Source organism: Lupinus angustifolius, chromosome LG03 (genome assembly GCF_001865875.1).
Source record: "Lupinus angustifolius cultivar Tanjil chromosome LG03, LupAngTanjil_v1.0, whole genome shotgun sequence".
Classification (NCBI taxonomy): Eukaryota; Viridiplantae; Streptophyta; class Magnoliopsida; order Fabales; family Fabaceae; genus Lupinus; species Lupinus angustifolius.
Genome location: NC_032011.1, coordinates 14876119 through 14902661, shown reverse-complemented (window position 1 = coordinate 14902661; position 26543 = coordinate 14876119). Strand labels below are relative to the sequence as shown.

Here is a 26543-nt window from a genome sequence, read left to right as displayed (position 1 = left end):
GATATTTGTGGTCCTTTTGATGTTCCATCTTGGAGTGGTGAAAAGTATTTCATCACTTTTATAGACGATTACTCATGTTATTGTTGCCTATATTTGTTGCATGAAAAATCTCAATCATTAGATGTCCTAAATGTATTCATTGACGAGGTTGAAAGGAAACTTGAAAAGAAGGTTAAGGTTGTAAGGTCTGATAGAGGTGGTGAATATTATGAAAAGTGTAATGAGAATGAACAATGTCTAGGACCATTTGTAAAATTTCTCAAAATCGAGGCATGTGTGCTCAATACACTATGCCTTACACATTGCAACAAAATGGTGTGGCTGAAAGGCGGAATCGAGCACTAATGGAAATGATTAGGTCAATGTTAAGTCATTTTGATGTACCTTTATCATTGTGGATGTATGTATTAAGGACCGCTGCATATCTACTAAATAGGGTTCCTAGTAAGACAGTTCCTAAAACTCCCTGAGTTATGGACCGATAGGAAACCCAGTTTGAGACATCTCCATATTTTGGGTTATCTAGCAGAAGTGAAAGTGTACAACCCACATGAAAAGAAGCTTGATGCAAGAATCATTTGTGGTTTCGTTATCGGCTATCTGGAAAAATCAAAAGGGTACAAATTACATTGTCCTAACCATAGTACGAGAATAGTTGAATTTGGAAATGCTAGGTTCATTGAGAATGGTCAAACCAGTGGAAGTGATAAATCTCGAAAGGTGGATATTATGAAGACTTTTGATAAATCTTCTTCACTGAAGATGTCTCATGAGGTTGTTGTTCCTCTAGTTATATTACTGTCAAATAACACACAGAGACAACAAGATAATATCCAAAACCCACAGGATGAACAAATATTTAATGAGCTGATTAATGAAGTCATTAATGATCAAGTGATGGAAGAACCGCAAGAAATAACATTAAGAAGGTCTGAAAGGCAAAGAAGACTAGTTATTTCTGATTATTATATTGTATGTTCACTTGATCATAAACATGACTTGAGCATTGATAAAGATCTAGTCTCGTTCATACAAGCCATGGAAAGTGACAATTCTGAAAAGTGGCTCAATGCTATTGAAGAAGAGCTGAAATCAATGGACGATAATAAAGTTTGGGATCTAGTTGAGTTGCCCGAGTGTTCAAAACGAGTTGGTTGTAAATGGGTCTTTAAGACCAAATATTATAAAGTCAACATTGAAAGATATAAAACTAGACTTGTCGCTAAAGATTTCACTCAAAAGAGGACACTGGTTATAAAGAAACTTTCTCTCTAGTATCTAAGAAGGAATCTTTAAGAATTGTAATGGCTTTGGTGGCTTATTATGATTTAGAGTTTCACCAAATGGACGTAGAGACCGCTTTTATGGATGGTGACTTAAACAAGTAAGTTTATATGAACTAACTCGAAGGGTTTGCGACCACACGAAAGGAAATTCTAGTGTATAAATTAAATAAGTCAATATATAGACTGAAATAAGCTTCCAGATAATGGTATATAAAGTTCAATGATACAATTATGTCATATGGGTTTGTGGAAAACATTGTTGACTAGTGTATCTACATGAAAGTTAGTGGAAGCAAGTTTATAATGTTAGTCCTATTTGTTGATGACATCCTACTTATTTCAAATGATAAAGGATTGTTACATGATGTAAAGAAGTTTCTCTCTAATAATTTTGAAATGAAGGATATAGGTGAAGAATCCTATGTGATAAGAATAGAAATATTTCGTGATAGATCACAAGGATTATTGAGATTGTCTCAGAAAGGATATATCAATAAGGTATTAGAGAGATTCATAATGGAAAAGTGCTCCGCATGGATAGTTCTAATCCAGAAATGGGACAAATTCAGTGAAAAGCAATGTCCAAGGAATGATTTGGAATGTAAGGAAATGGAATCTATTCCTTATGCATCAATGGTTGGGAGTTTAATGTATGCTCAGACATGCACTCAGACGGATATCAGCTTTTCTGTTGGAAAGTATAGTGTCATATAGGGAAGTAAGAAAACTGAGTTTCTAATCATCAAAGAACGCATAAAGGGAAGGCAGAGAGATGAGAACAAAGACAACCAGAAAGTGCATAAAGGGAAACACAAAATGGAACCATGTATTCCTTATTCTATTCTCTTATCATATGTGAATGTCATGATGTTAAAATCCGAAATTAAGGGGTTCTTATGAATCATTAAAGTTTTTAAAAATCTAACACTTATCTGAATAATCTAAGAAGTAATTATTTTTTATTGGTGTAAGGATATGTGTGTTGAATTGTGGAAATTTTATATTGATTAACAATTGTGTTGGTTTATAAACCCACTTTTTTTATATTTTAAATGATATGTCTTTTTTTTTTTAAAAAGTAGTTTTTATGAAACATCACAATATCTACAACAACAGAAAAGAAGAGTAAAAGATAATCTTTAAGGACATTCAATGTTCATGGAATTATTTATTTGCCTTTCTGATTAAGTGCATTAAAGATAGAAGCAAGATATCATTTTGTAAACTCTATCATTGTCTTGTCTTGAGTTATACATATTATATTCAGGCTTATTGTGTCTTATAGGAAATCCACCACTAATAGGAATTGCACTAAAAAATTAAAATAGTTGTTGACAAATTAAGTTCAAAAGAAAGTGTTACTCATGCCTTATAATCATTATGAGTAACTTTCTTATTCATATATAATATATATATTATTGAATATTGACTAAAAGAAAAAGATGATGAAAAAACTTTATTGAGTCAAGCAAAAAAGAAGTGGCTAAAGACCACTTTGAAGAAAGGAAGAATTTCTAGCCAAGTAAAAAGAATTGACTTTGATGAAACCAATATTAATGCTCTTTTCTTTTGGCCACATAATCTTCAAGAGTTTTGACTATAAATAGGAGTGTTCCATGTCATTGTAAGACACAACAAATACTTAGTTTAGTGCATATTCTCTCTTCTTGTTCTCTTGTTCTAATTGTGTGAGAAATACTTGAGTGAGAGTGAAATTGAGTGTACTTAAGTTTTGGGAAGTGAGTAAAACACTTGTAGTTCTCTTTTATCACAGTGGAATAATTCTTGTTGCTCTTCAGTTGTGGACATAGGCAAATTGCCGAACCACATTAAATTATTGGTGTCATTTTCTCTATTACATTTTCTCCATGGGTCTTCCACTCCAACAAACTGGTATCAGAGCTCGTAGAGCTCTTGCATGCTAAGTCGTACGATCTAAAAGAAAATTCTTAGTATGCTTTGTGTTCGCAACATTGCCTGATCTTACACATCAGAAAATAATTGTTCTTGTTACTAGAAAGATATAATAGTGTTAAAGTGCATGTCTAGGAAAGTTTTGTCTTAGGAAATACCTGATATTTAAGTGTGTCTGTTAAGACCCACCTCTCTTTCCTCAAAACTTTCCTGGTGTATATTCATGGACTACGATATTGTTTCGGTATACGATTATCAAGGCGAGTGCTAAATTTGATTTGGAGAAATTTAATGGAGAAAATGATTTCAACCTCTAGCGATTGAAGATGAAAGGTCTACTAGTTCATCAAAGCTTGGGTAAAGCCTTGAAAGGTAGAAACAAGTTACTAGAGAGTCTGACCGAGGACGAGAAGGATGTAAACTTAGAAAAAGCACAGAGTGCAATTTTGTTGTGCTTGGGAGATGAAGTTCTACAAGAAGTGTCAGATGAAACTACAACTGCTTCATTATGGTTGAAGCTGGAGAGCCCGTACATGATGAAGTCACTCACCAACAGGTTATATTTGAAGAAAAGAATATATATTCTTCAAATGCAGGAAGGAAAGCCCATAAAAGATCATCTAGATGAATTTAACAAAATTATTCTTGATCTAATGAATATTGATGTTAAAATTGAAGATGAAGACCAAACAATTCTTCTACTATGTTCCCTTCCAATTTCTTATGAGCACTTCATTGACACCATGATGTATGGTCGAGAAGATCAAACCTTGGATGAAGTAAAGGTGGCGTTGCACTCGAAAGAAATGAATAAAAGAGTATCAGATTCGAGATCTGAAGGCTCATGTGATAGTCTTTTTGCTAGAGGAAGAATATAGAGGCGAAATCAATTTGGTGAAAGAGGGAAATCTAGGTCCAAGTCTAAAGCAAAACCTAGATAGTATAAATGCTTTCATTGTCACAAGGAGGGGCATATAAGAACGAATTGCCCATAGTGCAAAGGCAAGGAAAAGATTTATGAATATGGAGATGCAGTTGTAGCAAATGGCTATGATAGAGCAGATGCACTAATAGTCTCAGAGCACGACTAAAAAGATGAATGGATACTTGATTATGGATGCTCATGTCATATGTGTCCCTTTAAGGATTGGTTTTCCACTTACTAACTCTTAGATGGGGGCAAGGTCCTTTTGGGAAATAATGCTCCATGCAAGGTCATCAGCATCGGCACAATTATAATCAAGATATTTGGCGGAATCATAAGGACGTCGACAGATGTAAGGCATGTTCCAGAATTGAAGAAAAATCTGAATTCCTTGGGAACACTAGATTCAAAAGGTTATAGCTACAAAGGGGAAGGTGGAGCTATAAGAATATCTAAAGGTGCTATGGTTGTAATGAAAGGAAAGAAAGAGAATAGTCTCTACATGTTACAAGGAAACACAATCACGGGTGTTGTTGTTGTCTCCTCAACATCTGATTCTGATGTCACCAAACTATGGCATCTAAGAATAGGCCATGTTAGTGAAAGAGGTCTAGCTGAGTTGCCAAACAAGGATTATTATGTGGTCAACAAGTCAGGAAGGTAGACTTTTGTGAACATTGTGTTTTCGGAAAGCAATGTGAGATAAAATTCAATGTTGTAGTTCATCGAATGAGAGGCACATTGGGTTATGTACATTCTAACTCGTGGGGTCCTTCCCAAGTACCTTCTCATGGTAGTAGTAGATACATGTTAACATTCATTGATGACTATTCAAGGAAGGTATGGATATTCATTTTGAAACACAAAAGTAAATCATTTGTCAAGTTCATACAGTGGAAAACCTTGATCAAAAAGCAAATCGGGAGAAAGATCAAGAGACTGAGAACTGACAATGGTCTAGAATTCTATAGTACAAAATTCGGAAATTTTTGCAAGGATCACGGTATTGTGAGACATTATACTATGAGGCACACTCAACAACAAAATAGACTTGCAGAATGAATGAACAGAACCTTAATTGAAAGGACAAGATGTATGTTGTCAAATGCTTGATTGCCAAAAGAATTTTGGGCGGAAGCTATCAGTACAGCTTGTTACTTGATCAATAGATGTCCATCAACGACTCATTGTTTTTAAAACTCCAGAAGAGATATGGTCGGGTATTCTAGAAAATTATGAAAATTTGAGAATATTTGGTTGTCTTGCATATGCTCATAACAAAGAAGGAAAACTTGATGTAAAAGTATTGAAATGCATTTTTCTTGGATATCCTGATGGTGTGAAAGGATATAAGTTATGGTGGCCAGAGAAAAGAAAGTGCATTATTAGTAGAGATGTTACTTTTAATGAAGCTAAAATGCTAAAGCTTCATACAGAGTCATCAAGTGAAAATGAAGATCCTAATATCTTGGAGAAGGTGGAGTTTGAGGTGGAGGCCAACAAAAGAAAAAACACTTGATCAAGAAGAAGAAGTCCATGATGTATGTACTGATACTGATATCTTTCAATTACAACATTATCAGTTGACTAGGGATAGGCAAAGAAGACATATAAAACCTCCAGAAAAGTATGACTATGATGATCTGGTATCATACGCTCTAAATGTTGCTGATGATATCAGTAATTGTGAATCACAGTCATATGAAGAAGCTATCAACAACAAAGAAGCTTCCAAATGGATTTCTGCAATGACAGAGGAAATTGAGTCTCTTTGTAAGAATCATACTTGGGTTCTTGTGAAGCGGTCGAAGGCTCAAAAGATTGTTGGATGCAAATGGGTCTTTAAGAAGAAGGAAGGAATCCATGGGGTTGAAGATGTAAGATTCAAGGTGCGATTAGTGACCAAAGGTTTTACACAAAGAGAAGGCATTGATTTCAATGAAGTTTTCTCTCATGTGGTAAAACATAGCTCTATTCGCATCCTACTTGCAATTGTAGCTCAATTTGATTTAGAACTTGAGCAACTAGATGTCAAAACGGAATTCTTGTATGGTGAGTTAGAGGAACAAATCTACATGAAACAATCTGAAGGATTTGAAGTTCAAGAGATGAAAGATCATGCTTGCTTGCTGAAGAAATCTTTATATGGCCTAAAGCAATCTTCCAGACCATAGTATCGACAATTTGACACCTTCATGCTTGAAAATGGATATTCCATAAGTGAACATGATAGTTGCATCTACTACAAGAAGTTTGGAAATAAGTCATTAATAGATTTGCTTTTATATGTTGATGACATGCTGATCACATGTAAGAACATGTCAGAAATTAGATACTTGAAAGCTCAATTGAGCTCAGAGTTTGAAATGAAGGACTTAGGAGCTGGAAAGAAAATTATGGGAATGGAGATTCAGAGGGATAGAAAAGAGGGGACACTCTTTCTATCACAAAAGAAGTACATTGAGAAAGTGTTAGAACGTTTTGGCATGCAAAATGCTAAACCAGTCACTGCTCCATTGGCTACTCATTTGAAACTTTCAATGGTCTTGTGTCAACAAACTGAGAATGAAAAAAAGAAGATGTCAAGTGTACCTTATGCTAGTGTGGTTGGTAGTATCATGTATGCTATGGTGTGCACTAGACCAGATATTGCTCATGCAGTAAGTGTGGTAAGCATATATATGGCAAATCTTGGTAAAGTTCACTGGAAGGCTGTGAAGTGGATTATGTGTTATCTTAAAGGTACCACAAATATAGGGTTTTTGTATGGTAAAGTCAAAAATGTTGGAAACAAGATCACTAGATATGTTGACTCAAATTATGTTGGAGATCTAGATAAGCGAAGATCACTCACCGGATATGCCTTTACAATATGTGGTTGTACTATTAGTTAGAAAGAAACACTACAATCAATTGTTACTTTGTCTACAACTGAGGCAGAGTACATCGCAGTAACAGAAGTTATAAAGGAAGTCATTTGGGAGAAAGGTCTAATTGAAGAGTTGGGTATACAACTCGAAGAAACAACCATCTATTGTGATAATCAAAGTGTTATACATCTGACAAAGAATCCAATGTATCCTGAAAGAACTAAGCATATTGATATTCGGATGCAATTTATCAGAGACATAGTGGAGAGATGAGTTGTTAGAGTGGAGAAAATACCCACTGCAGATAATCCAGCGGACATGATGACGAAGTCAGTTCCAACTACCAAGTTCAGACATTGTCTGGACTTGATTAATGTTCAGAATCTCTAGTGAGCATGAAGAAGAGTAGCAGGAGAATAACTATGATAGTCTTTTAGTCAATGTAAAGATTTATTGAATATTGGCTAAAAGAAAAAGATGATGAAAAGACTTTCTTGAGCCAAGCAATAAAGAAGTGGCTGAAGATCACCTTGAAGAAATGGAGAATTTCTAGCCAAGTAAAAAGAAGTGACTAAGGTGAAACCAATATTAATGCTCTTTTCTTTTGGCCACATAATCTTCAAGAGCTTTGGCTATAAATAGCAGTGTTTCATGTCATTGTAAGACACACCAAATACTTAGCTTAGTGCATATTTTCTCTTATTGTTCTCTTGTTCTAAGTGTGTGAGAAATACTTGAGTGAGAGTGAAATTGAGCTTGGGTTTTGGGAAGTGAGTGAAACACTTGTAGTTCTCTTTTATCATAATGAAATAATCATTGTTGTTGTTCAACTTTGGACGTAGGCAAATTGTTATATATATATATATATATATATATATATATATATATATATATATATATATAATGAGTCTTTTCAAGTGTGAAGTTCAATATTGGATATGTGGGATGAGTAAAAGAGTTTATAAGTACAAAAACTCATGAAACTAATGTCTTAGGTTTTGGTTCAAGATATGGTGTCTCACTTGTGATTCTACAATTTTCTCATATCTGATAACAATGGAACTCCCCGTTGGTTGGAGGCTTTCCATCGTAGTCTTGGTTCAAGACATAATGTTTCACTTGTAAATTTACACTCTTCTTATATCTCAATTACAATGGAACTCCCCGATGGTTAGAGATTCCTTGGTGGTGTTCCAACAATCTCTTCTTTTTCTAATCTTCATCTTCTACCCTTCAAAGACTACTCCACCGACAAATGCGTAGTTCTATGTTGGAGTAAACAGAAAAGGGTGCAATATTTAAGTCTACTATTGCATATGTTGACCAATTCTTATCTACACAATGACAAAGGAGAATACATATGATGAGTATGACACTGTTTTCTGAAAACTAGAAATGAAGAGCCAAGCAGAGATTATCCCATTTGGGTCACTACAAAGATGCTTAAAGTGGAGATGCTGTGCATTTTGGATGCTTACTGTGATATCCTCAATATATTCCAAACTATTTAATCTTTTTGAGAAATGTATGTACATTTGAGTTCGATTAAAGATAAATAATGGTGCATGATAAACATCATAATGTTTGGTTTCGAACATGAGGCATGTTTATGCAAGGAACACCTCTTGGCCACTAGGCCAAAGTTATATTATGTCAGTCAGTTTATCTTCGTTATTGATGTTTAATCAATTTTTGGTTGGTGATAAACCTTTTCCAAAAAAAAAAAATTCACCAATGATATGAGTTGGTATATAAAAAGAACCATCTTCATGTGGTGGAGACACTATTGAGGTTTAAAAATGGTAAAAATTAGTAAAACTTAATAGGAATAGTCTCAAACAATTTATTAAAAAAGTTATTACAAATAATAGAGGGAAAAAAATAAATGAAAACTAACACAAAGTTACACAATAAAGGGAGATGGGTAGTTGGAGTTCTGAATTTTTGGTATCTTGACTGCAGATGACCAAACAGGTAACAGATGATGAAACTGCCCTGATACCCCTTGAGTTATAGGAAGAGTAAAGATTGGTCAAACTCAATATGAGTTAGTTCCAAATAATTTATTACAGGGAGGGATCTACTTACTCTAAGAGTAAGTTTTTTAAATTTACTTCACATTCTAGTCATCAATTTTAGGGAAATCAAATGATTTGAATTAGTGAGTAGATCTAAATCATTAGATATCTATAAAATTGATGACTAGGACGATGAGTAAGTTTAAAAAAGTTACTTTTGGAGTAAGTGGATCCCCACTCATTTATTATATAAGCACAAGTTGTTACAAATACTAGGAAGATAAATTCAAATAATAACTAACTAAATAAAGATAAACTATAGATAAACTCAAATAAAATAAAACTAACTAAATTTTAGATATGATAATTTTCTATCAATCTAAATATCCTTGTAACCAACAAAACTCATAATCTCTCTACCATTATTCAAGTCCAAATCACATTTTTTCCTTCACTTTGTGCATAGACTTAAGGAGACTATTAGTCTATAAACTATATCATTGTCAATACACTTGTTGTGGTAGAGTGTGCAAGCCAAAACAGGTTTCTCTATTGTATCTTATTGGGGATTTGTTTGTATACATGTTGCATCCAATCTACAAAATAGATTGGTAGGATCAAATTGAACCCAAAACCTAATATTATTACACGCCTTAGAAATTGAACATTATTTATTATTGTTTTCTTTCTTTTATTTATTATATGCCAAACACTGTCTAACAGTTAGCTTCGATGAATGATATATTATATAGTAGTTAACTCCATATTTTAATAATAAGAGTGAAAGCAAAAATTGATTCCTCAATTTTTTTGACGGATATCACTTAGTTACTGAAAATTGATAAATAACAAATTAATCTTTGAAGGAGGCAAATCCCCCAATAGAGAACTTTTTTAATGTTTGGAAACCAATGTCTCTTTCATTTTGAAGGACAATTCATCATTTATTAATTCTTTGGAACCAAAATGTTAGCTCCAAAGTTTTGAGAGACTAATTTGGGATAGTACTATTAGCATTCTAAATTGTCGATTTATACTATCCACTAATCAATCACTTTTTTATTTTATATTTTAGAAACTTTTAGTTAAGTGATAAGGAGTGTGCTTTATGAATAAGTATTTGGGAGTGCTACCTCTCAATCTCATGATTTGGCTCTCCACTTAATTAATTCACATGGATATGCATTGACAGAAATATTAATAAACAAATTAAAATAGATAAAAATGGTATTATAGGAAATGTATTGGTCTAATAATATAAGACCATGCTAGATCTTCAAAATGACTGAAGAGTCAATGGTTCGATTTTTTAGAACGACACTTATTTATTAAGAAGAACAACCATAAACCTCGAAGAAATCAGTTTCTTACCCCAAAAATGAAAGAAATAAAAAAACACTATGATATATGTGTTTACTGTGTACATACACACATTTAAGTGGCAGTCAGATCCGGAAAAAGCTCCCTAGCACTTTCTCTGAACTAATTTAAAAGTAAGAAAGTTACCCACGTTCAGTCCCTTCTCCATTAAAACTCAAAAAATTATATATAATATCGGAGAACCTAACTAGTCAGTTTATTCTTTGAACTAACTTTATTATGGCCACTTTATACTTAAAAGGACTAAATATGTCTTTTCAGGGGTTTCAGGGACAATATACTTGTTACCCTGCCATTATTATTTCATTCATCACTTGATAAATTCCTTGTTGAACTATTTAGGACTTACGGAATCTAAACCATATCATGAAAAAAGCAACAAATGAGATTTGGCTGCCTTGTTTTTATACACACTCTCACTTATAGATATAGATATATGTAACTTTATCCTTCAAATATATACACTATTTCCAAGATTTAAACTCATAAATTAAGTTACAAAACAAACAACATTATGCATCAAAGCTTAATATTTTATGAAAATAAAGTATTTCTTCATCATAATATATAAGATAAATTATTTCATTCAACCATTAAAATTAAAATATATGTTCTATTTAACCACCTTTTACAAAAATATTTCTTAAAACTAAAAAAACACAACACACATATATTTTTATATTTCACTGCTTTCTAATGTATTACACATTCCCGACAAAATTGTGACTAATTTTAAGCAGTGCTTGTTACGGGGCCAATTTTCATACATCAACGACGACTCCTTTCAATAGCATGGTCTTTAATTTTCATAAAATCTTATAAGAAACCGTACGGTTAGAGGTACAATTTAGTAGTTTGAAAAGTGCTTATGAAAGCAGCCTAACATAAAACTTAATCTTTACTCGGCGACCAAAAAGTTTCATACCAGGAGGAAATATCATTAATGATTCCCTTTCCTTGTTACTAATTCTAGTTTTCCTGTATATATTCATGTCCAACAACAAATATAAAGAAATAAGGGCCCAAAATTAAGAGTTAAGCAAAAGAAATATTAAAGAGAACATACTTGATTAACCATTGCCAAAACAGTGCACAGCCACGCACTACAGTGAAAAGGGTGTTTATATACCAAGAGTTGGATAAAAAAAATTGAGCTATATAGACACGTACATCGTGAAGGGATTTGGTAAGGTTATATTAGCCAAAAGCAGCAATAAAGGAAAGAATCAATCAGTTTACTTTTCCCACATGCTGCTGCAGACACGGCCACTTCGATTCAGAGCCGTCGCGTGGGGAGCAGCCATCGTTATCCTTCGACTGTGTATCTGCATTATGCTTCACTAAATACTCAGCTATTGCTTCTCTCTCACAAGTAACAGCATAATGCAATGGAGTTTGCCCATCATTATCCTTCCAAAAAGAAAACATAAAAAGATCAACAAAGCATACCAAATTTGACAGTGTTAATAATCAAAAAGGTGCATAAAACCATCTTCAAAAGCCTAAGCTAAAGTTCTTGAAGGGTTATGCTTAAACATATATAATTGAATACCTTGGCATTTACATCAGCATCCCTGCCAACAAGCAGCTCTGTGACATCAAGGTGGCCACGATCTACAGCCCAATGTAATGGGGTCCGGCCCTCACTGTCTGCAACCATTACAGAAATGCATGTCGAGAAACAAAAAATAAATAAAAGTAGTAAAAAAACAAATATTAATTTCATAGACAGTAGCATACACAAGACACAAGATAGATGGGCCTTCACTTCCCTAAATAAACCAGTATTCACTTTCGCGTTTATTATCAACTTTGAATCGTTAAATGGGCCTTCAAGAAATTAATTGGACATTTTTTTAGAAAAAACATAAAAGTGAAGTTAATTTTTAAACAATTCTAGGAATCAATAATACATTTCCTCATGTGAGACTTGTCCAGCAATGCTGCTAAAATATAGGTACAGTGTTAATCAGTGATTGCACTGCTTATTCTTTTTTTGGTAAATATGTGCTACTTATTCTTAATGCTGAGGACAAGCTGTTTGTGAGGAGCTTAGTCCATTTAAAAATCAGACAACAAAAATAATGAGAACTTGCAACACACTTGAGAATAATGTATAAGCTTGTAAAAACAAAATGCTGCAAATAACTCACCCTTCAAATTCACTGAAACACCATTTTCAATACACTTCAGCAGATTAGCCATATCTCCTTCCCTAGCAAATCCATGAATTGCGTCCATTTTCCTATGGAGGAAGATAAGGAAACATCAATATCTACAAAACTAATATCTTTTTGATGAACCACCCTGATATTAAGATATACTGTAAACTGTTATTCGTAAGATGTCCTTGGTAAAAAATCAGGAAGTTTGCTAAATTATAACTGAAACAACCTTGGGACCAGCCTTAAAATCCTCCTAAATGTCAATAGCTTAAGGGAAGAACCACAGTAAAATATGGGAGGATTGGTGATTACTGATTAATGTTAACACAAGAAAGAGGCCTGACAAGTAGGAGGGTTTAAATAACCATTTAATGCAGTCGACCTAAGATGACAATTTCCAACACTACCAACCAATAAAGCAATGTTTTCTTCCAGTTCTTTTAAATAACCAACTTAATTTGTCAAAGTTTAAATTGACAAGGCCGTTCATCACTTTGAGTGTATCCTAGCATATAACAGGACATATTTAGGGGAGTCATAAGGTGGTCTGATGATGAAGAGGGAGGACGTAAGGAATGGAGTGTAGGAGGTTGTGGGTTCGAGACTTACCATCAACAAAAAAGAAGAAGTTATAAGGTGGTTTGATGGTGAGGGTGAAGGAGGTTGAGGGTGGAGTCTCACCCACAACAAAAATACTAACATACTAACAACTAACAATTGCCAATCAAAAACAGGACCTATGAACCAGCTAACATATTTTGGTCGAAAAGAATACAAAAAATAAAGAAGCAACCTATGAACCAGCTGCCACAGGAGTACATACTGACATCAATATTAGTAGAATGGAGCCTGGTTTTTTTCCAGAAAATTATAGACACCAAGGTATAACATTAAAAGACCCAAGATAAGAAGTGGGAGCTGCCAAGGAACAAATCAAAGCCTAAAGAACAGGTCATGTCAACTTAAACACAATAAAGAATAGGAGTGAAAGCCTTAGTATCCCGAGCGTGGAATAGTCTCATTACTTGAAAGATGTATCATGGAAAGATTAATGCAATTACGTTTAATAATACCTCGTACATAACAAATTAGTGATGCTTACCAATTGCCACCTAGACATCTACAATACTGCCACTAAAAATCATACAATTTGAAGCTTTAGAAATCTTACAAGTCACTTCCATAGTCCTCTTCATAAACAAAAGTACTGAATACTGGTCCCATTGGTCCCTTAGCTTCTGAACTAGAGCCACCACCATCACCACTTTTGCTCTTCTGTTGCAGACACAAATGGAGTTAGGTAGAGACAAAACAAAAATAAACATACAAAGAACGTAACTGAACATACAACTCCCATTCTAAAATTTAAATACAATTTTCTTCCTTCTGGTGAAAGAAGTATGATTGATCCATCCAGAGCACAAGAAACAACTTATTAGCTCACCAAAGATGAACCATCAAGCCAAGAAGGATATAACTCTGACACAATATCAATGTACTTCTGCATCGCATCTTCAGGAGGCATAGCACCCAGTTTCTGCCAAGCTTGCCTGTCAAAAAGTGAGATTATTATACAAAACAATATCACTGTTATAGGTAAAATGACTTGATACAATAGCCTGTAATAGCAGATAAGATATTCCTGAGGATTTATCAAACTCCTAAATTAAACATTCCACGATTTTGGAATTCAAATTATTAAAAGTAAAGCTTTTATCTAGGGCAAATGCTAACTAGTGCTCTTCAGAAAAATGGAAAGCCTATTTTGGAAAGCGGTACTTTAGACTTCACAATATATTGAATAAATTTCTTTCCATTAAAGACATTCTATCTTTCATTCCTTGACCACTATCCTAAGGAGTATTGGTTAGCAAGATCCTTTATCTAGTTTCGATCACTTAACACGTCTTGTAATGACACTACAAAGCAAAACCAATATTTCAATGTTCTGATGCGTCAAAGTAAGGAAAAAAGACACACAAAAGAAGAAGAAAGGACCACATATTGGAAAGTGCAAAGTTTGGATTTTCAAAGTATTGAACGCACACTGATACAAATTTCTATTTTGTAATCCGTCTAGGATCATTCTCGACTTCATTCGTGCAAAATGCAAATAAATCCAATCCATCCCACCCCCATTACACTCAACAATCAGCCAATCCCCACATAAACAAGAACATTATCAAAGATTCCAATTACATACATTATTTCCCTTTCCTAAAAACACATTGCCAACTGCTAAAGCTCCTCCTTTTCCCCCTACAGTGACACAATTAACCAGACTTCTTTCATTTACCCTGCGCATACCAAATCCAGCATACCGTGTAAACATACTCGACTTCTTATAAAATTGAAGTGTAAGTGACGAACTGCTTAAACTTTGTTATATAGAAGGTCTCATAAAACTAACCTTAAAAAGTAACTAACTGTGTATCCAAGTGAAACATGTAACTGTACCGTGCACTGAAACACTTACTCTACCATGTACCAGGTAACTATGCAATTAACAATTTTAGCACTACATAAGTTCAAACATCAATGAAAAGAATGGATACCATTTAGCTCGAGCCGTCATTTTTAGAGGCGAAGGCTGTGGCGTACTACAAGGACCTTCAGTGGCAATCTTATACAAACCATAAAGCTGAAGCTGCATATCATTCGAAACCTTCTGTGACAACCGATCAGCGGCGGAGGCAGCTACAAAAGCCGTCGCGGCGCTGAAAACTTCATCAAGCTCAGTACTTTCCACCCCTTCCCAATCATCATCATCATCATCATCATCATCATACTGATCACGATCAGCATCGCTGTCATTTCGTACACTACCTTGCTCGGCGATTACCGATTCGGCCTCGAAAGGGTGGTTGATTTCTGAAACGGCGTCGTCGCGTTTGACGGCATCGGGTAGATTGGGTTTGATATCGGTGGTTGTGGTGGATGAAACGGTGGCGTTTTCGTGATTGAATGAAACGACGAGGGAAATGAGCTTAGCGATGAGGTAAGAGATGATGAGACCTATGAAGATTGATTGAAGAAGAGGTTGCCACTCTACCATTTTTAGTGTTGAAAATTGAAACCCTAGAAATGTGAATGAAGGAAAATTGGTTTAGGTTTTACGAGGATTTGGGGGTTGAAGAAAATGAAGAGTTTGTTATTATAACTACCGACGAATCAAATGTTTTTAACGAATGAATTTAATGAACTTCTGAATAATTGAATGTGCTTAAAAATGCCCGTGTTGGAAATTATGGTAAGAGTGGGGTGGGGCCAAAGCCCAAAAAACAAACAAACTATACTAAGAAAAAATATATGCACCTTCAAATTGATACACCGACCGTATATCTGCTCATTTTTTATTATGAATAATATTATATATAATTTTTTACACCAATAATGCACCTACAATACAATCAACAAATTAATATACATAGGAATATTTTTCTAAAATTTGTTTCATACTTTGTCTCAAATTATTGCTTATTAATGTAAAATACAGATCATCTTTTCTAATACTTTATTTTTTCATCTTCATAATATTAAAATTGCAAACCCAATAATTAAATACTACAATATTAATGTATGGTTGGTGTAAAAATTTATACACAATCAATATATCATTAATTTGTATTATGTAAAAAAAATATTTAAGATGCACCATAAAAAAATTGTTTTACTTTAAGGTAATCTTATTTATCATATACTTTGATATTTTTTCCTTCTAGTATTCACTCAATCATTTATGACTATGTGATCCTCTTACTAGAATATACCCTTTTAAATACATACCTTTTTAGTTTCATACATTTAACAGTACTCTCAAGTTAGTTAATCATTTAATTAACATTTTGTATCATATAACATGTAGCATTTCACAAGACAACAATTTATAAATAAAAAAACAAGTAGTAGCGTAGGCCCAAATAATGTGAAAAACAAAACGCAAGAAAATAATAAAATGCGCATCCAGGGAATCGAACCCTGGTCAGTACCGTGGGAGGGTACTATGATACCACTACACCAGATGCGCTTTACGTTATAGAAGACGAATATTATAATATTCATTCCCTATATGATTCCAAAATTTCAACTACTGATGTGAATTTTAACAATTTAAACTGAAATTTCAACAATGTTGAAAAGAATCAACTCGACATTACATTAAATTGAAATAAGAGATAGATTCGATGTTTACAATTTACCAACAATGCATTGATTTAGTAGTGTAAGGCCTCATTAGATCCCAATGTCGAAGATTCGATTCCTCTGAGCAACTTTGTTAGAAGGGGCAATCACAAACCCTAAAAGATATTAGTTCTTTATCAAAAAAGGTGAAAGAATACTATTGGTAGTACTAAATAAAATTCTTAGTAAAATCAAACAGGAGACTACAACAACATTTATATAGGAAAAGCAAACAATACAATTTGCTTTTGGATTTAGCAGTCATCTGTAATGGCATAGCAGCTTATAAGAAAAAAATGATTATTGAAACTTTTTTGAGTACAAGACTTTGCTCATTCATCATCTACATCCTAGTTCATCTCTGGTTAAACCACTTATAGTCTTATTTGTGCATAGCTTCTGAAGATCAATGTATCCTATGATAGTGTCCTCAAAATCTGCACCTTCCAAGTTAGCATCCTCAAAGGTTGATCCTGACAATACTGTGTTCCTGAATACAGCTCCTTCAAGATCAGTTTTCGCAAAGTTAACGCGGTCCAACACTGCATTTGATAAGTCCACACCTGCAAAACAAAATCCTTGGGTCTCTTGTCCATATGGGAAATACTATGAAATAATAACTTACACGTTGATATATATATAGTCTTATACTTTTGGTTTTGGCACTGTATTGTATAAAATGTCCCACAAGCTACCCATAACTGTTTAGCTTGTGGCAGAATACTTTCAAAAAATGAATGTGCATAAGCCACTGTTGCTGAGGGATTGGATTAGTTTGCATGAGATTCTAGGTCCAAACCATATTTCCACAGTAAGTCATTATGCTAGTTTAAGACACAAATGATTTTATATATCTAACATGCCCTCCTCACAAAATAACCCTTTGGGCCGGAGCCATGAATAATACCCGGAATCACCTATCTTGTGCTGAAAATCAATTTTTTACTAGAAGGATGGAAGCAACAAATAGAACTCGAGACTACTTGGTCATTGAGGCTCTCCCAAAAACTTAAGTTGTTAAGTAAAGTCACACAAATTATTGTGTATATCTAATAGGGCATGAGATAGCTTCAAGATTATTAGTAATACATCTCTTAATTAAGCAGAGACAGTCAGGTTTTGTGAAAGATGAATAATTTCCGAGGTCATTATTTGGTGGCAATATGTGAGCATCTTTTTACCCTTCAAGCTTAGTAGAGGTCTCACAACAAACAAACCTTCATCGATGCAGGCTGACAAATTGGCATGCTAACCATTGGTTGATTTTGCACAAGTAAAAGAAATGTTACCTTTTAAAGCTGGCACCAACAGCATAAGCCTTTGACATTACAACTTGGGACTTGTCAGCATCATACAGGTTGGACTTCTCATTTATGAAATCACAAAGCCGGAGAGCTAATGATTTATCATATACACCATTTGCCTGACCAATTGTGTTGCCTACGAATGCACGCTCGCAGCAGTCGGGATCAGTTGACAATGGGGGAAGCCTCTGCAAGGAAAACAGATGCGATATTGAATCCTCTCATCAACTGCTTCTTTTGAAGAGAAGCCTAAAACACATTTATCATCCACAAATTTAAACTTATATAAGAAATTTTTTTAATAGCATGATGCATCATAGAAATTGAACATATACTGTGAACAAAACCAAAGAAAAACCAGTAGTGGTTTACATTAGGTGTCTTCTTACATGTCAAAACCTAATTGATCTAATGTGAATGAACTTGTTGCTGCCAACTATGTGTTAACCATTATATCATATGTTCCTCAAAACAACAAGCTACATATCCTATAGTAACCAAAGAAAGAATCACACTATCAGGTGTAACAACAGAAAAGTCAATACTCCATACTCATGTTACCTGAGGAGCAGCAGTAACAGGGATTCAGGGAATGCTACAGAATTCACAACATAAGCTGCAAGAATACCACAGGCTAAGCCCTTGATTTGATTGAAGTTAAGTAGGGGTGACAATTGGATGGGTTTGGATGAGTTTGGATTTGGATCCTAATGGATGGATAGAAAATTATCTATCAATCCAAATAAATTCATTACAATGATACTTTTGAATGATACTTTTGAATTTTGTCGAATGATACTTTTGAATGATCCCTTCATGTCGAATGATACTTTTGAATTTTGTTGGAAATGTTATCAATGTGTTGTTGCTTCTAAGAAAGGACAATGACCCCAAGATAAGTTCCAACCAGTACATCTCTAACATTCATTTATATTTCTTTTATTTAAGAATAAAAGATTATTAAATATCAATAGTGGATGATACAATGAATGGCTGTACCCATATCCTTTTTTTTTATCAAAATATTAGTATGTAATATTAAATTTGCACTACTAATGTATGAATATATATTGTTAGTGTATCATCTATCATTCATATTAATAATTCACTCTTCAAAAAAGTACTCTAAATGAATAGTAGATGATATAATGATTATGTAAAAAAATTACGTTGGCAATCCATAGATATGGCATTCATTAAAATTATCCAATTAAAAAAATTCTACATTTACATACCTAGTAGATAAGAAAACACCAATAATATAAAAACAAATTACACAATTCATATAGGTAAGAACTGATTACTTTAGGGATGTGCAATATTTTCCAACAAATGTTGCTCAATAGAATCAGACATTTGTAATAAATCTTTATATAACTAGACCAATGTATTGTTGGTACATTAATTCTAAATAAATATAATTTTATGGAGTAAATATTTAGTATTATTTAAATAATTATTTTTTATATATATTATTAAGCCTCTTAACAAGTGTCGTTCATTCAGAATTGAACATTTATAATCAAACTTTACACAATTAGAATAATACATTGTTGATGCATTAATCATAAATAAATATGATTTTTAATGAGTAAATACTTAGTATTATTTGAAGCATTATGTTTTTTTATATAACTAGAATATCTCTTTAGTAAATTTAGCTTATAGGAATTGACATTTTGACGATTTAATGTATTAGTTGGTTAAAGGATGATGTTAGCTTTATTATCATATAATGATATATCAACAAGTTAAATCTTACTAATTGAAAGTTATAAATTCACAATTAATTTTTTATATAAAATTATTATTTTAGACCTATCTTCTTATCTCTTTCCTTATTTAAATCTCAACATTTACCATCAGACAGAGAGAGAAAAACTCAAACTTTCATTTAAGCGTCTCTGTTTTTATATTAACCATTGTTGTTACGATTGAATTTGTCTCTGACCATAACCATCCACAACAACCCTAATCGATTCCATTTTCGCAATTCGTAGCGCGTGAGAACAGAAATGGAGAGCGACGGCGCGTGTTGGAACGGCATGGCAAGCTGGATCGGAACGAATTTGGCGACAGCCTTCTTCGCCTCCCTGGAAAGGTGTTCTTGCATCAACCTCTCTACCTCCGACGACAACGACGACGCTCCTCTCATCTTCTCCGCTAGCTCTTCCTCCGTCGCTTTCTCCGATCATCTCCCTGTCTCCGATCCCTCTCTTCCTCCTCCTCCGATCAACAATTCAAACGATGTAGCGAACCTCCCGGTCTAAGATATGTTATTCTGTTCTCTCATTTCTGAATGAAATTCGGTTGGATTGTCCTGTGGATTTTATTTTATTTTTTTGTTTGTTCCCTTGCGGGTTATGTGTTCGAAAACATGATGGAATATAAATTTGAATGACAATTTGTTAATTACTATATATACATGAGTATGTTGTTTAATTTCAATTTTGTTATGTTATTTTTCGGTTTCAATTTTTTTATGTTAGTTTATTAAGGGTTAGGGTCTTACAACAACATAAACGTAACTATGACAGCAATTAACATCATTTTTTTGTATTCTGGAGGATGCAGTCTTCTGCAATTTAAAAACTTAGATAAAGGTGAATTGCCTTAATATTTTTAGTTACTTGTTTTATATCTTTGGATCCGGGGTGATGATATTTTGAAATGAAAAATTCTACTATATCATTTTCGTTCGGAGGGTTTTGTTAGCAGAGTTAGAATTATTATTTTTTAGTTTTCTATTAGGTCTCTTTGTCAGTTATATCTTGGAGAGGAAAAAAGAAAATGAAAATGAAGGCTTCAGAATGCCAAAAGGCTTCCATGTACCTTTTTTTCTCCTCCAAGATTCAGCTCTGTAAGGTTTTTAATAGGTGGACTGAAGAAAATGTAGATGAAAATTTAAAATGGAGCAGGCATTAATGTCTGAAAAAATAATTCTGAAACCGTATCTGGTTTTATTACTCCATTAGATTCTTCTTCTAGCCATCCTGTTTTGAGAATTAACATCACTTTCATAATTGCACGTTCCCTCATTCTTAGCTAAGCAGTTCATTGAACTCATCAGTAATTAGGAAAGAATTGGAAAATTTAGGGTAGCACATATGCTATCCCATAAATTGTGATACTGGATACCACAAGTCTGGTTGGAAAAATGTTTTTAAATTAAAAAATTAATAATTAATTATTTTTTAACGAATAATAAATAATGGTACATACAGTAACACAATTTATGATAACAGATGTGACCCCACTTTAGTGGTACCAAAGTGATAGAAGAATATAGAAGGAAGAATGGTGAATACAAAGTTGATTGGTTAATATTCTTTGATGACTTCGTCTAATGGAATAGATATATTTAGGACTGTTTAGTGAATTCACGTTTTAGGAAACCCACCACATGTTGGGTTGTTTTTTTGGGTATTGTTGTATTAAAAGGATGGGGATCACCTGTCCTATTAGGTGTATTATTTGGTGTCCCATTCTAATCAGAAAATTTTATTTGATTTATAAAATTTATAATAACATAAATTAATATTTGTACGTTATTTTATGAGATTTTATTGGCTTAGTACATGAGGACAGGATTTTCTTGGGACAGAGATCATCTCCTTATTAAAACTTGTTTTTTTGGGTATTATTGTATTTTTTTGGGTATTATTGAGCCTTTTAAGCATGAGGTTATGAGTTTTATCAAGTGTATGTGAAAATGTAAAATAAATCCTTAGGAGTATCCCCATTTATGTTTGTGACTGCATTTTTTACATGCAACTATGCACATAATGTTAAAATTCATTCAATCTTGACGTCAGGTAAGTGTGGTAAGTCTACAAGTGATCAATCTGGGAATTTCCTTTAACTCCAAGCATGTTCAATACCAGATGATGATGATAATAGTATTATATAAAGGGAAGGCAAAAAAACCTGACTCATGAGTACCCGTGGAAATACCCATAACGGATATTCATAATAATAGTTTATAGGTGAGAATGAGTTTTACGATACTCGCTCATTGGCTACCGCAAATTTATAAATTTAGTTTTTAATTAAATATATATATCATAGTTTTTTATTATTATTTTAAGATTATATATCATATATTTTATTATTTTATTTAATTTCGGTTAAGACTGCACACCAGAATTGTATATATATCATAATTTCGGTTAAGACTGCACACCAAAATTGTTTAATCTAGTTCTCATATAAACTTTGCATTCATTTGTTAAGAAATTCATCTTATGTTAGTTTTTTTGTTTGTTTGAGAAATCTTGATTTCCATGAGTGGATTGTATAACAACATGCACTCTAGTATTCTTTGAAATAATAATATGATTGTGTGAATACACAATTTTGTCCGGCTTAAAAGATATTTAAAAAAATAACAAATAAAAATAAGATAAATATTTTTGGTACTTTCTATCAAAATGACTTTGTTTAGGTGTCCCAAAACAAAAATAATTTTAATTTTAATTTATGATTTTTATTAAATTCAAATTTTAAATCTTGAACAACCATAATAACACAAATTAAAGTTTTGAATTTAAATTAAAAGCAAAGAAAAGCAATCTCCTTGACTTTCTCTTGGAACTTAATATAGTTTTTTATTTGATTTTCAAACATGTGTTAAAATTCAGTTTTAAATATGCATATGACATATGAGTTGATGGAGCCATAAAATCTTATCAAAAAAGTCTTTCATCCATCATCTATTTTCGAGAATCATCAACAACTTTCTCAATCAAAAATTTCATTCTTTAATCATTTTCTTTCTTCTCTAGACATTATCTTTCACACATAATCATTCAACAAAAACGCAAGAGATCCACAATCCCAAAAGTCTCATACACAACAAATCAATATCATTCACAACAACCTCAAAATCTCTCACTCATCATTTTCTCATCCACCTTTCACTCGCCGACAAAACCATAAAAAATTCATCCAAAAAAGTCTTTCATCCATCATCTATTTCCAATAATCATCAACAATTCTCTCAATCAAAAATACCTTCATCAATCATTTCCCCTAAACATCATCTTTCACACACAAACAATCATCTTCAACCAAAAAACAATCCAAGAAAACCACAGAAGCCAAGAATAAATACAAAAAGAAACCTTTCTTTTCTGTTCATTGAGATTCGTGTGAAACCTCTACAAATCTTTTTCTTTTAGCATTCACAGTTTTTATGGGAGTAATTAGTTTATCATTGCTATATTATTCCTTAACCAAACACAAATACTAATACTAGAAACAACCACATACTAGGGAAAAAAAACATTTCATGAAAACACCAAAAATAACAAAAAATAAAAGAATCATGGGTTGCATCTCAGGTCTAGTGATCCGTGCCTAAACTCTCCACACAACTAGTGATTTGACTGGCAAGAATCCATACAGATTACATCATTTCATTTCTCTAGGAATAGGCATAATAAGTATGTCATTCTCCTGACTTTATTTCTTCATATTTCATTTATAATAATTTTATTTCTGTTATTAGTCACATTAGTAATAATTAACATTGTAACATTTGACTATAATTACAACAAATACATATAAATCATTGTAATATTAGCTTTGCTCTTGTCATATTTCAACAATTTTAAGGTATAATGCGGTGTCAGACGTAAGGGCTACATTTCACTTCCTTATCATTAATATGATTAATTATATTTCTACATCCTAATTTTTTTTTTAAAAAAAGCAAAAAAAAAAAAAGAATTTTTTTACCAAGTTTTAATATGAGATACAGTATTGGATGTAAGGGCTATGCTTCGCTTATATTTTAAAAAAAGTTTTAAACGTTACCTCTTTTAAGAAATAAAATCAACCTAACCAACAAATTTTTTTCCTACACAATGAACTACGTAGTCTTGATTCCAAAAAATGGGATACGTAGGACCAAGATCATGTCTTGCCAGATGCAATAATAAAAATAAAATATTTTCTTTGGTAAAAACATAATTAATAAGTCATGCATTATAGTAAGGGTATCGTTCAAATGGACAACTATTATGCTAATATGTTCTCTAGTTTGTAATCGACTCCCGAACATGGATATCAAAGTCGAAGTCTCAATGCGATTGAACCAAAAGATTTTTCTACATTTTTTACTGGAAAAAATATAGTGGCGACTCTCATAAGGTCGTGCAGCAAAAAATCGGGGCGCGACAATTGACGACTCTACTAGTGACTTGTTTTAAGAGAGTCAAACCCATAAACACTAAATGCATTATTTTTATTTTTATTTTTAGTTTATTTTATTTTAATTTTATTATTATCATTTACAACACATTATCATATTGACATAAGTATATGCCCTATATTCGAGCATTAGATTAGAAGGGACATCTATCTTGCCAGTGAGGACTTTAAGCTTCACGTACATTGGCATGATGAACCACTCAGGTTGTTACCAAATATCATGGGCCTTACCGGTGTGGACTACGGTTCCTACTTGTAATCCCTAAGGTATTTGAGTTTTCTCTCTTTATGATTGGACGCAATCTGGGCACCTTATAAACAAAACCTATAAGATGTATCATATAAAGGTCTTATATCCTCCTCATAGGGTTATGGTCTTAGATAACCCACAAAACCCATTAAGTATACCCTATCTAGGACACCGAAAACATATATATTATTCAAACATTCAATCATTCATTTGTGTATTCAAGAATAAAAATCTGCATTGATTGACTTATGCATTCATTCATTGTATTCAAAAATAAAAATCTTCATTAATTAATTCATGCATTTATTCATTACATTCACAATTAAAAATCTTTATTGATTCACTTATGCATTCACTCATTCATTAGTGCATTCAAGAATAAAAAATTTCATTGATTGACTTCTACATTCATTCACTGCATTCAAAAACAAAGATTCTCATTGATTGACTTATGCATTCATTCATGCATTCAAAAAGAAAAATTCTTTCATTCAGTGAATTATGCATTCATTCATACACTTTAAAAAAATAAACATATCATTCATACATACACCCACTTATTCGTTTATTCATAAATTCATCAAAAATAAAAATAAATCATTCAAACATTACATTTTAATCATTATCATATCATGCATTCTAATCCATTATCTTATCATCATAAATTCTCATATCCTAAAAAAATCATCATACATTTTCACATATATTATAGCCTTCATGCATTTAAAATCATATACATAAAAAATTTCTTTATCTAAGAGTCTCAAGCACTAAAAAAAAGAATATCTCATGCATTCCATGGCAACATCTCATGCATCGTATGCTTTAAAAGTATTAGTCTCACATCATTCATACATCCCAACATAAATCAAATGCATCATCATACACGTCATGTATATTTTTGAGTAAATTACACTGACACCCCCTGAGTTTTAGTGAAATTACACAAACCACCCCTCACTTTTCTATACCTACACAAACCTCCCATACTTTTTATACTTTCATTACACTAACTACCCCTGCATAAGAAATAAATGTAATCTTTTAAACAAAAAATGTGATAAATGCAATTAAGTTAAACAAAACATGATATATTGTGTAGACAAGTCTAAATAATATACAAATCAATGTATCTTTATTATTTTATGTTACAAAATGCATCAACACTTCTAAAGAAATATTGTTCAAATCGCTCTTATAATATAGTTTAACGAACCAAAAATAATAAAGAAATATTAAGTCATATATTATTTGGACGTGTCTCCACAATATATCATGTTTTGTTTAACTTAATTGCATTTATCACATTTTTTGTTTAAAATATTACACTTATTTCTTATACAGTGGTGGTCAGTGTAATGAAAGTATAAAAATTAGGGGTGGTTTGTGTAATTTCCCTAAAACTCAAGGGGTGTCGGTGTAATTTACTCTATATTTTTAGTAGTATAGGCTCAAGGTCAGCATTACTCGCATTAGATTGCATTTTAATCCATATAACATGAGAGAAAAATAAAGAAAAATGTTCACTTCATGCATATTCTACATCAATAAAAATCATTTTTCTACATGTATTTCATGATCACATTGCTAAGGGCACTCATCAATTGAAGAGTTGGACTTAAGAATACTATTGTTGGACTTGACTGAAAGTGATCTGAGTCAAACAATAAATTCAAGAAGATAAAGAGATAATGCAATATCTCCTACCCCAGCTAAATTGGATAACGATTTGAAAACTTTTTCTTCACTTAAGACACAAGACAATGTCAAACCCTCCTAACTCGCCCATGTTTCATTTTTCATAAGTAAAAGTTTATTTTCAAATGCATATCCTTTTAAGACATATATATATTAATCTATTGATCATGCAAATTTTAACATCTCATACCTCACCCTACCAACCATATTAACCTAATCACATCAATCGGAAAAAACACCACAAAACAAAACCCGAATAAAATTAACTCATGCATTAATATGAGATATAAAAATAAAATGGAGGATGATGCAAATATAAAACGCAAAATTATGGGCAT

General features: G+C 32.6%; 3 protein-coding genes and 1 non-coding gene across 4 annotated transcripts; 1 reads left to right on the top strand and 3 right to left on the bottom strand.

The window, feature by feature from the left end:
• LOC109343487 (acyl-CoA-binding domain-containing protein 1-like) lies at positions 11329–15729 on the bottom strand. The gene is made up of 6 exons (XM_019581806.1): positions 15114–15729; positions 14003–14108; positions 13730–13833; positions 12547–12638; positions 11946–12043; positions 11329–11803 (listed from the first exon to the last, which is right to left on the bottom strand). Exons 1-6 carry the CDS (start codon positions 15611–15613, stop codon positions 11624–11626), a joined length of 1080 nt encoding a protein of 359 aa, XP_019437351.1. The 5' UTR covers positions 15614–15729; the 3' UTR covers positions 11329–11623.
• TRNAG-CCC lies at positions 16515–16585 on the bottom strand. The gene has a single exon. It is a non-coding gene; the product is annotated as a tRNA-Gly (tRNA).
• Positions 17080–18972, bottom strand: LOC109342363 (thylakoid lumenal 17.4 kDa protein, chloroplastic-like). Its single transcript, XM_019580360.1, is given in 5 exon segments — positions 17080–17318; positions 18046–18232; positions 18606–18632; positions 18635–18751; positions 18952–18972. Coding segments are annotated over 5 exon segments (591 nt in total).
• Positions 19904–20486, top strand: LOC109343486. The gene has a single exon (XM_019581805.1). The coding sequence runs from the start codon at positions 20060–20062 to the stop codon at positions 20312–20314; it is 255 nt and encodes an 84-aa protein (XP_019437350.1). The 5' UTR covers positions 19904–20059; the 3' UTR covers positions 20315–20486.

Coding starts and splice junctions, on each gene's coding strand:
- LOC109343487 (XM_019581806.1), bottom strand. CDS start 15,613: ATGGTAGAGTGGCAACCTCTTCTTCAATCAATCTTCATAGGTCTCATC. Junction 14,109..15,113: donor ATGACGGCTCGAGCTAAATG/GTATCCATTCTT, acceptor ACTTTTTGACAG/GCAAGCTTGGCAGAAACTGG. Junction 13,834..14,002: donor GGCTTGATGGTTCATCTTTG/GTGAGCTAATAA, acceptor TGTCTGCAACAG/AAGAGCAAAAGTGGTGATGG.
- LOC109343486 (XM_019581805.1), top strand. CDS start 20,060: ATGGAGAGCGACGGCGCGTGTTGGAACGGCATGGCAAGCTGGATCGGA.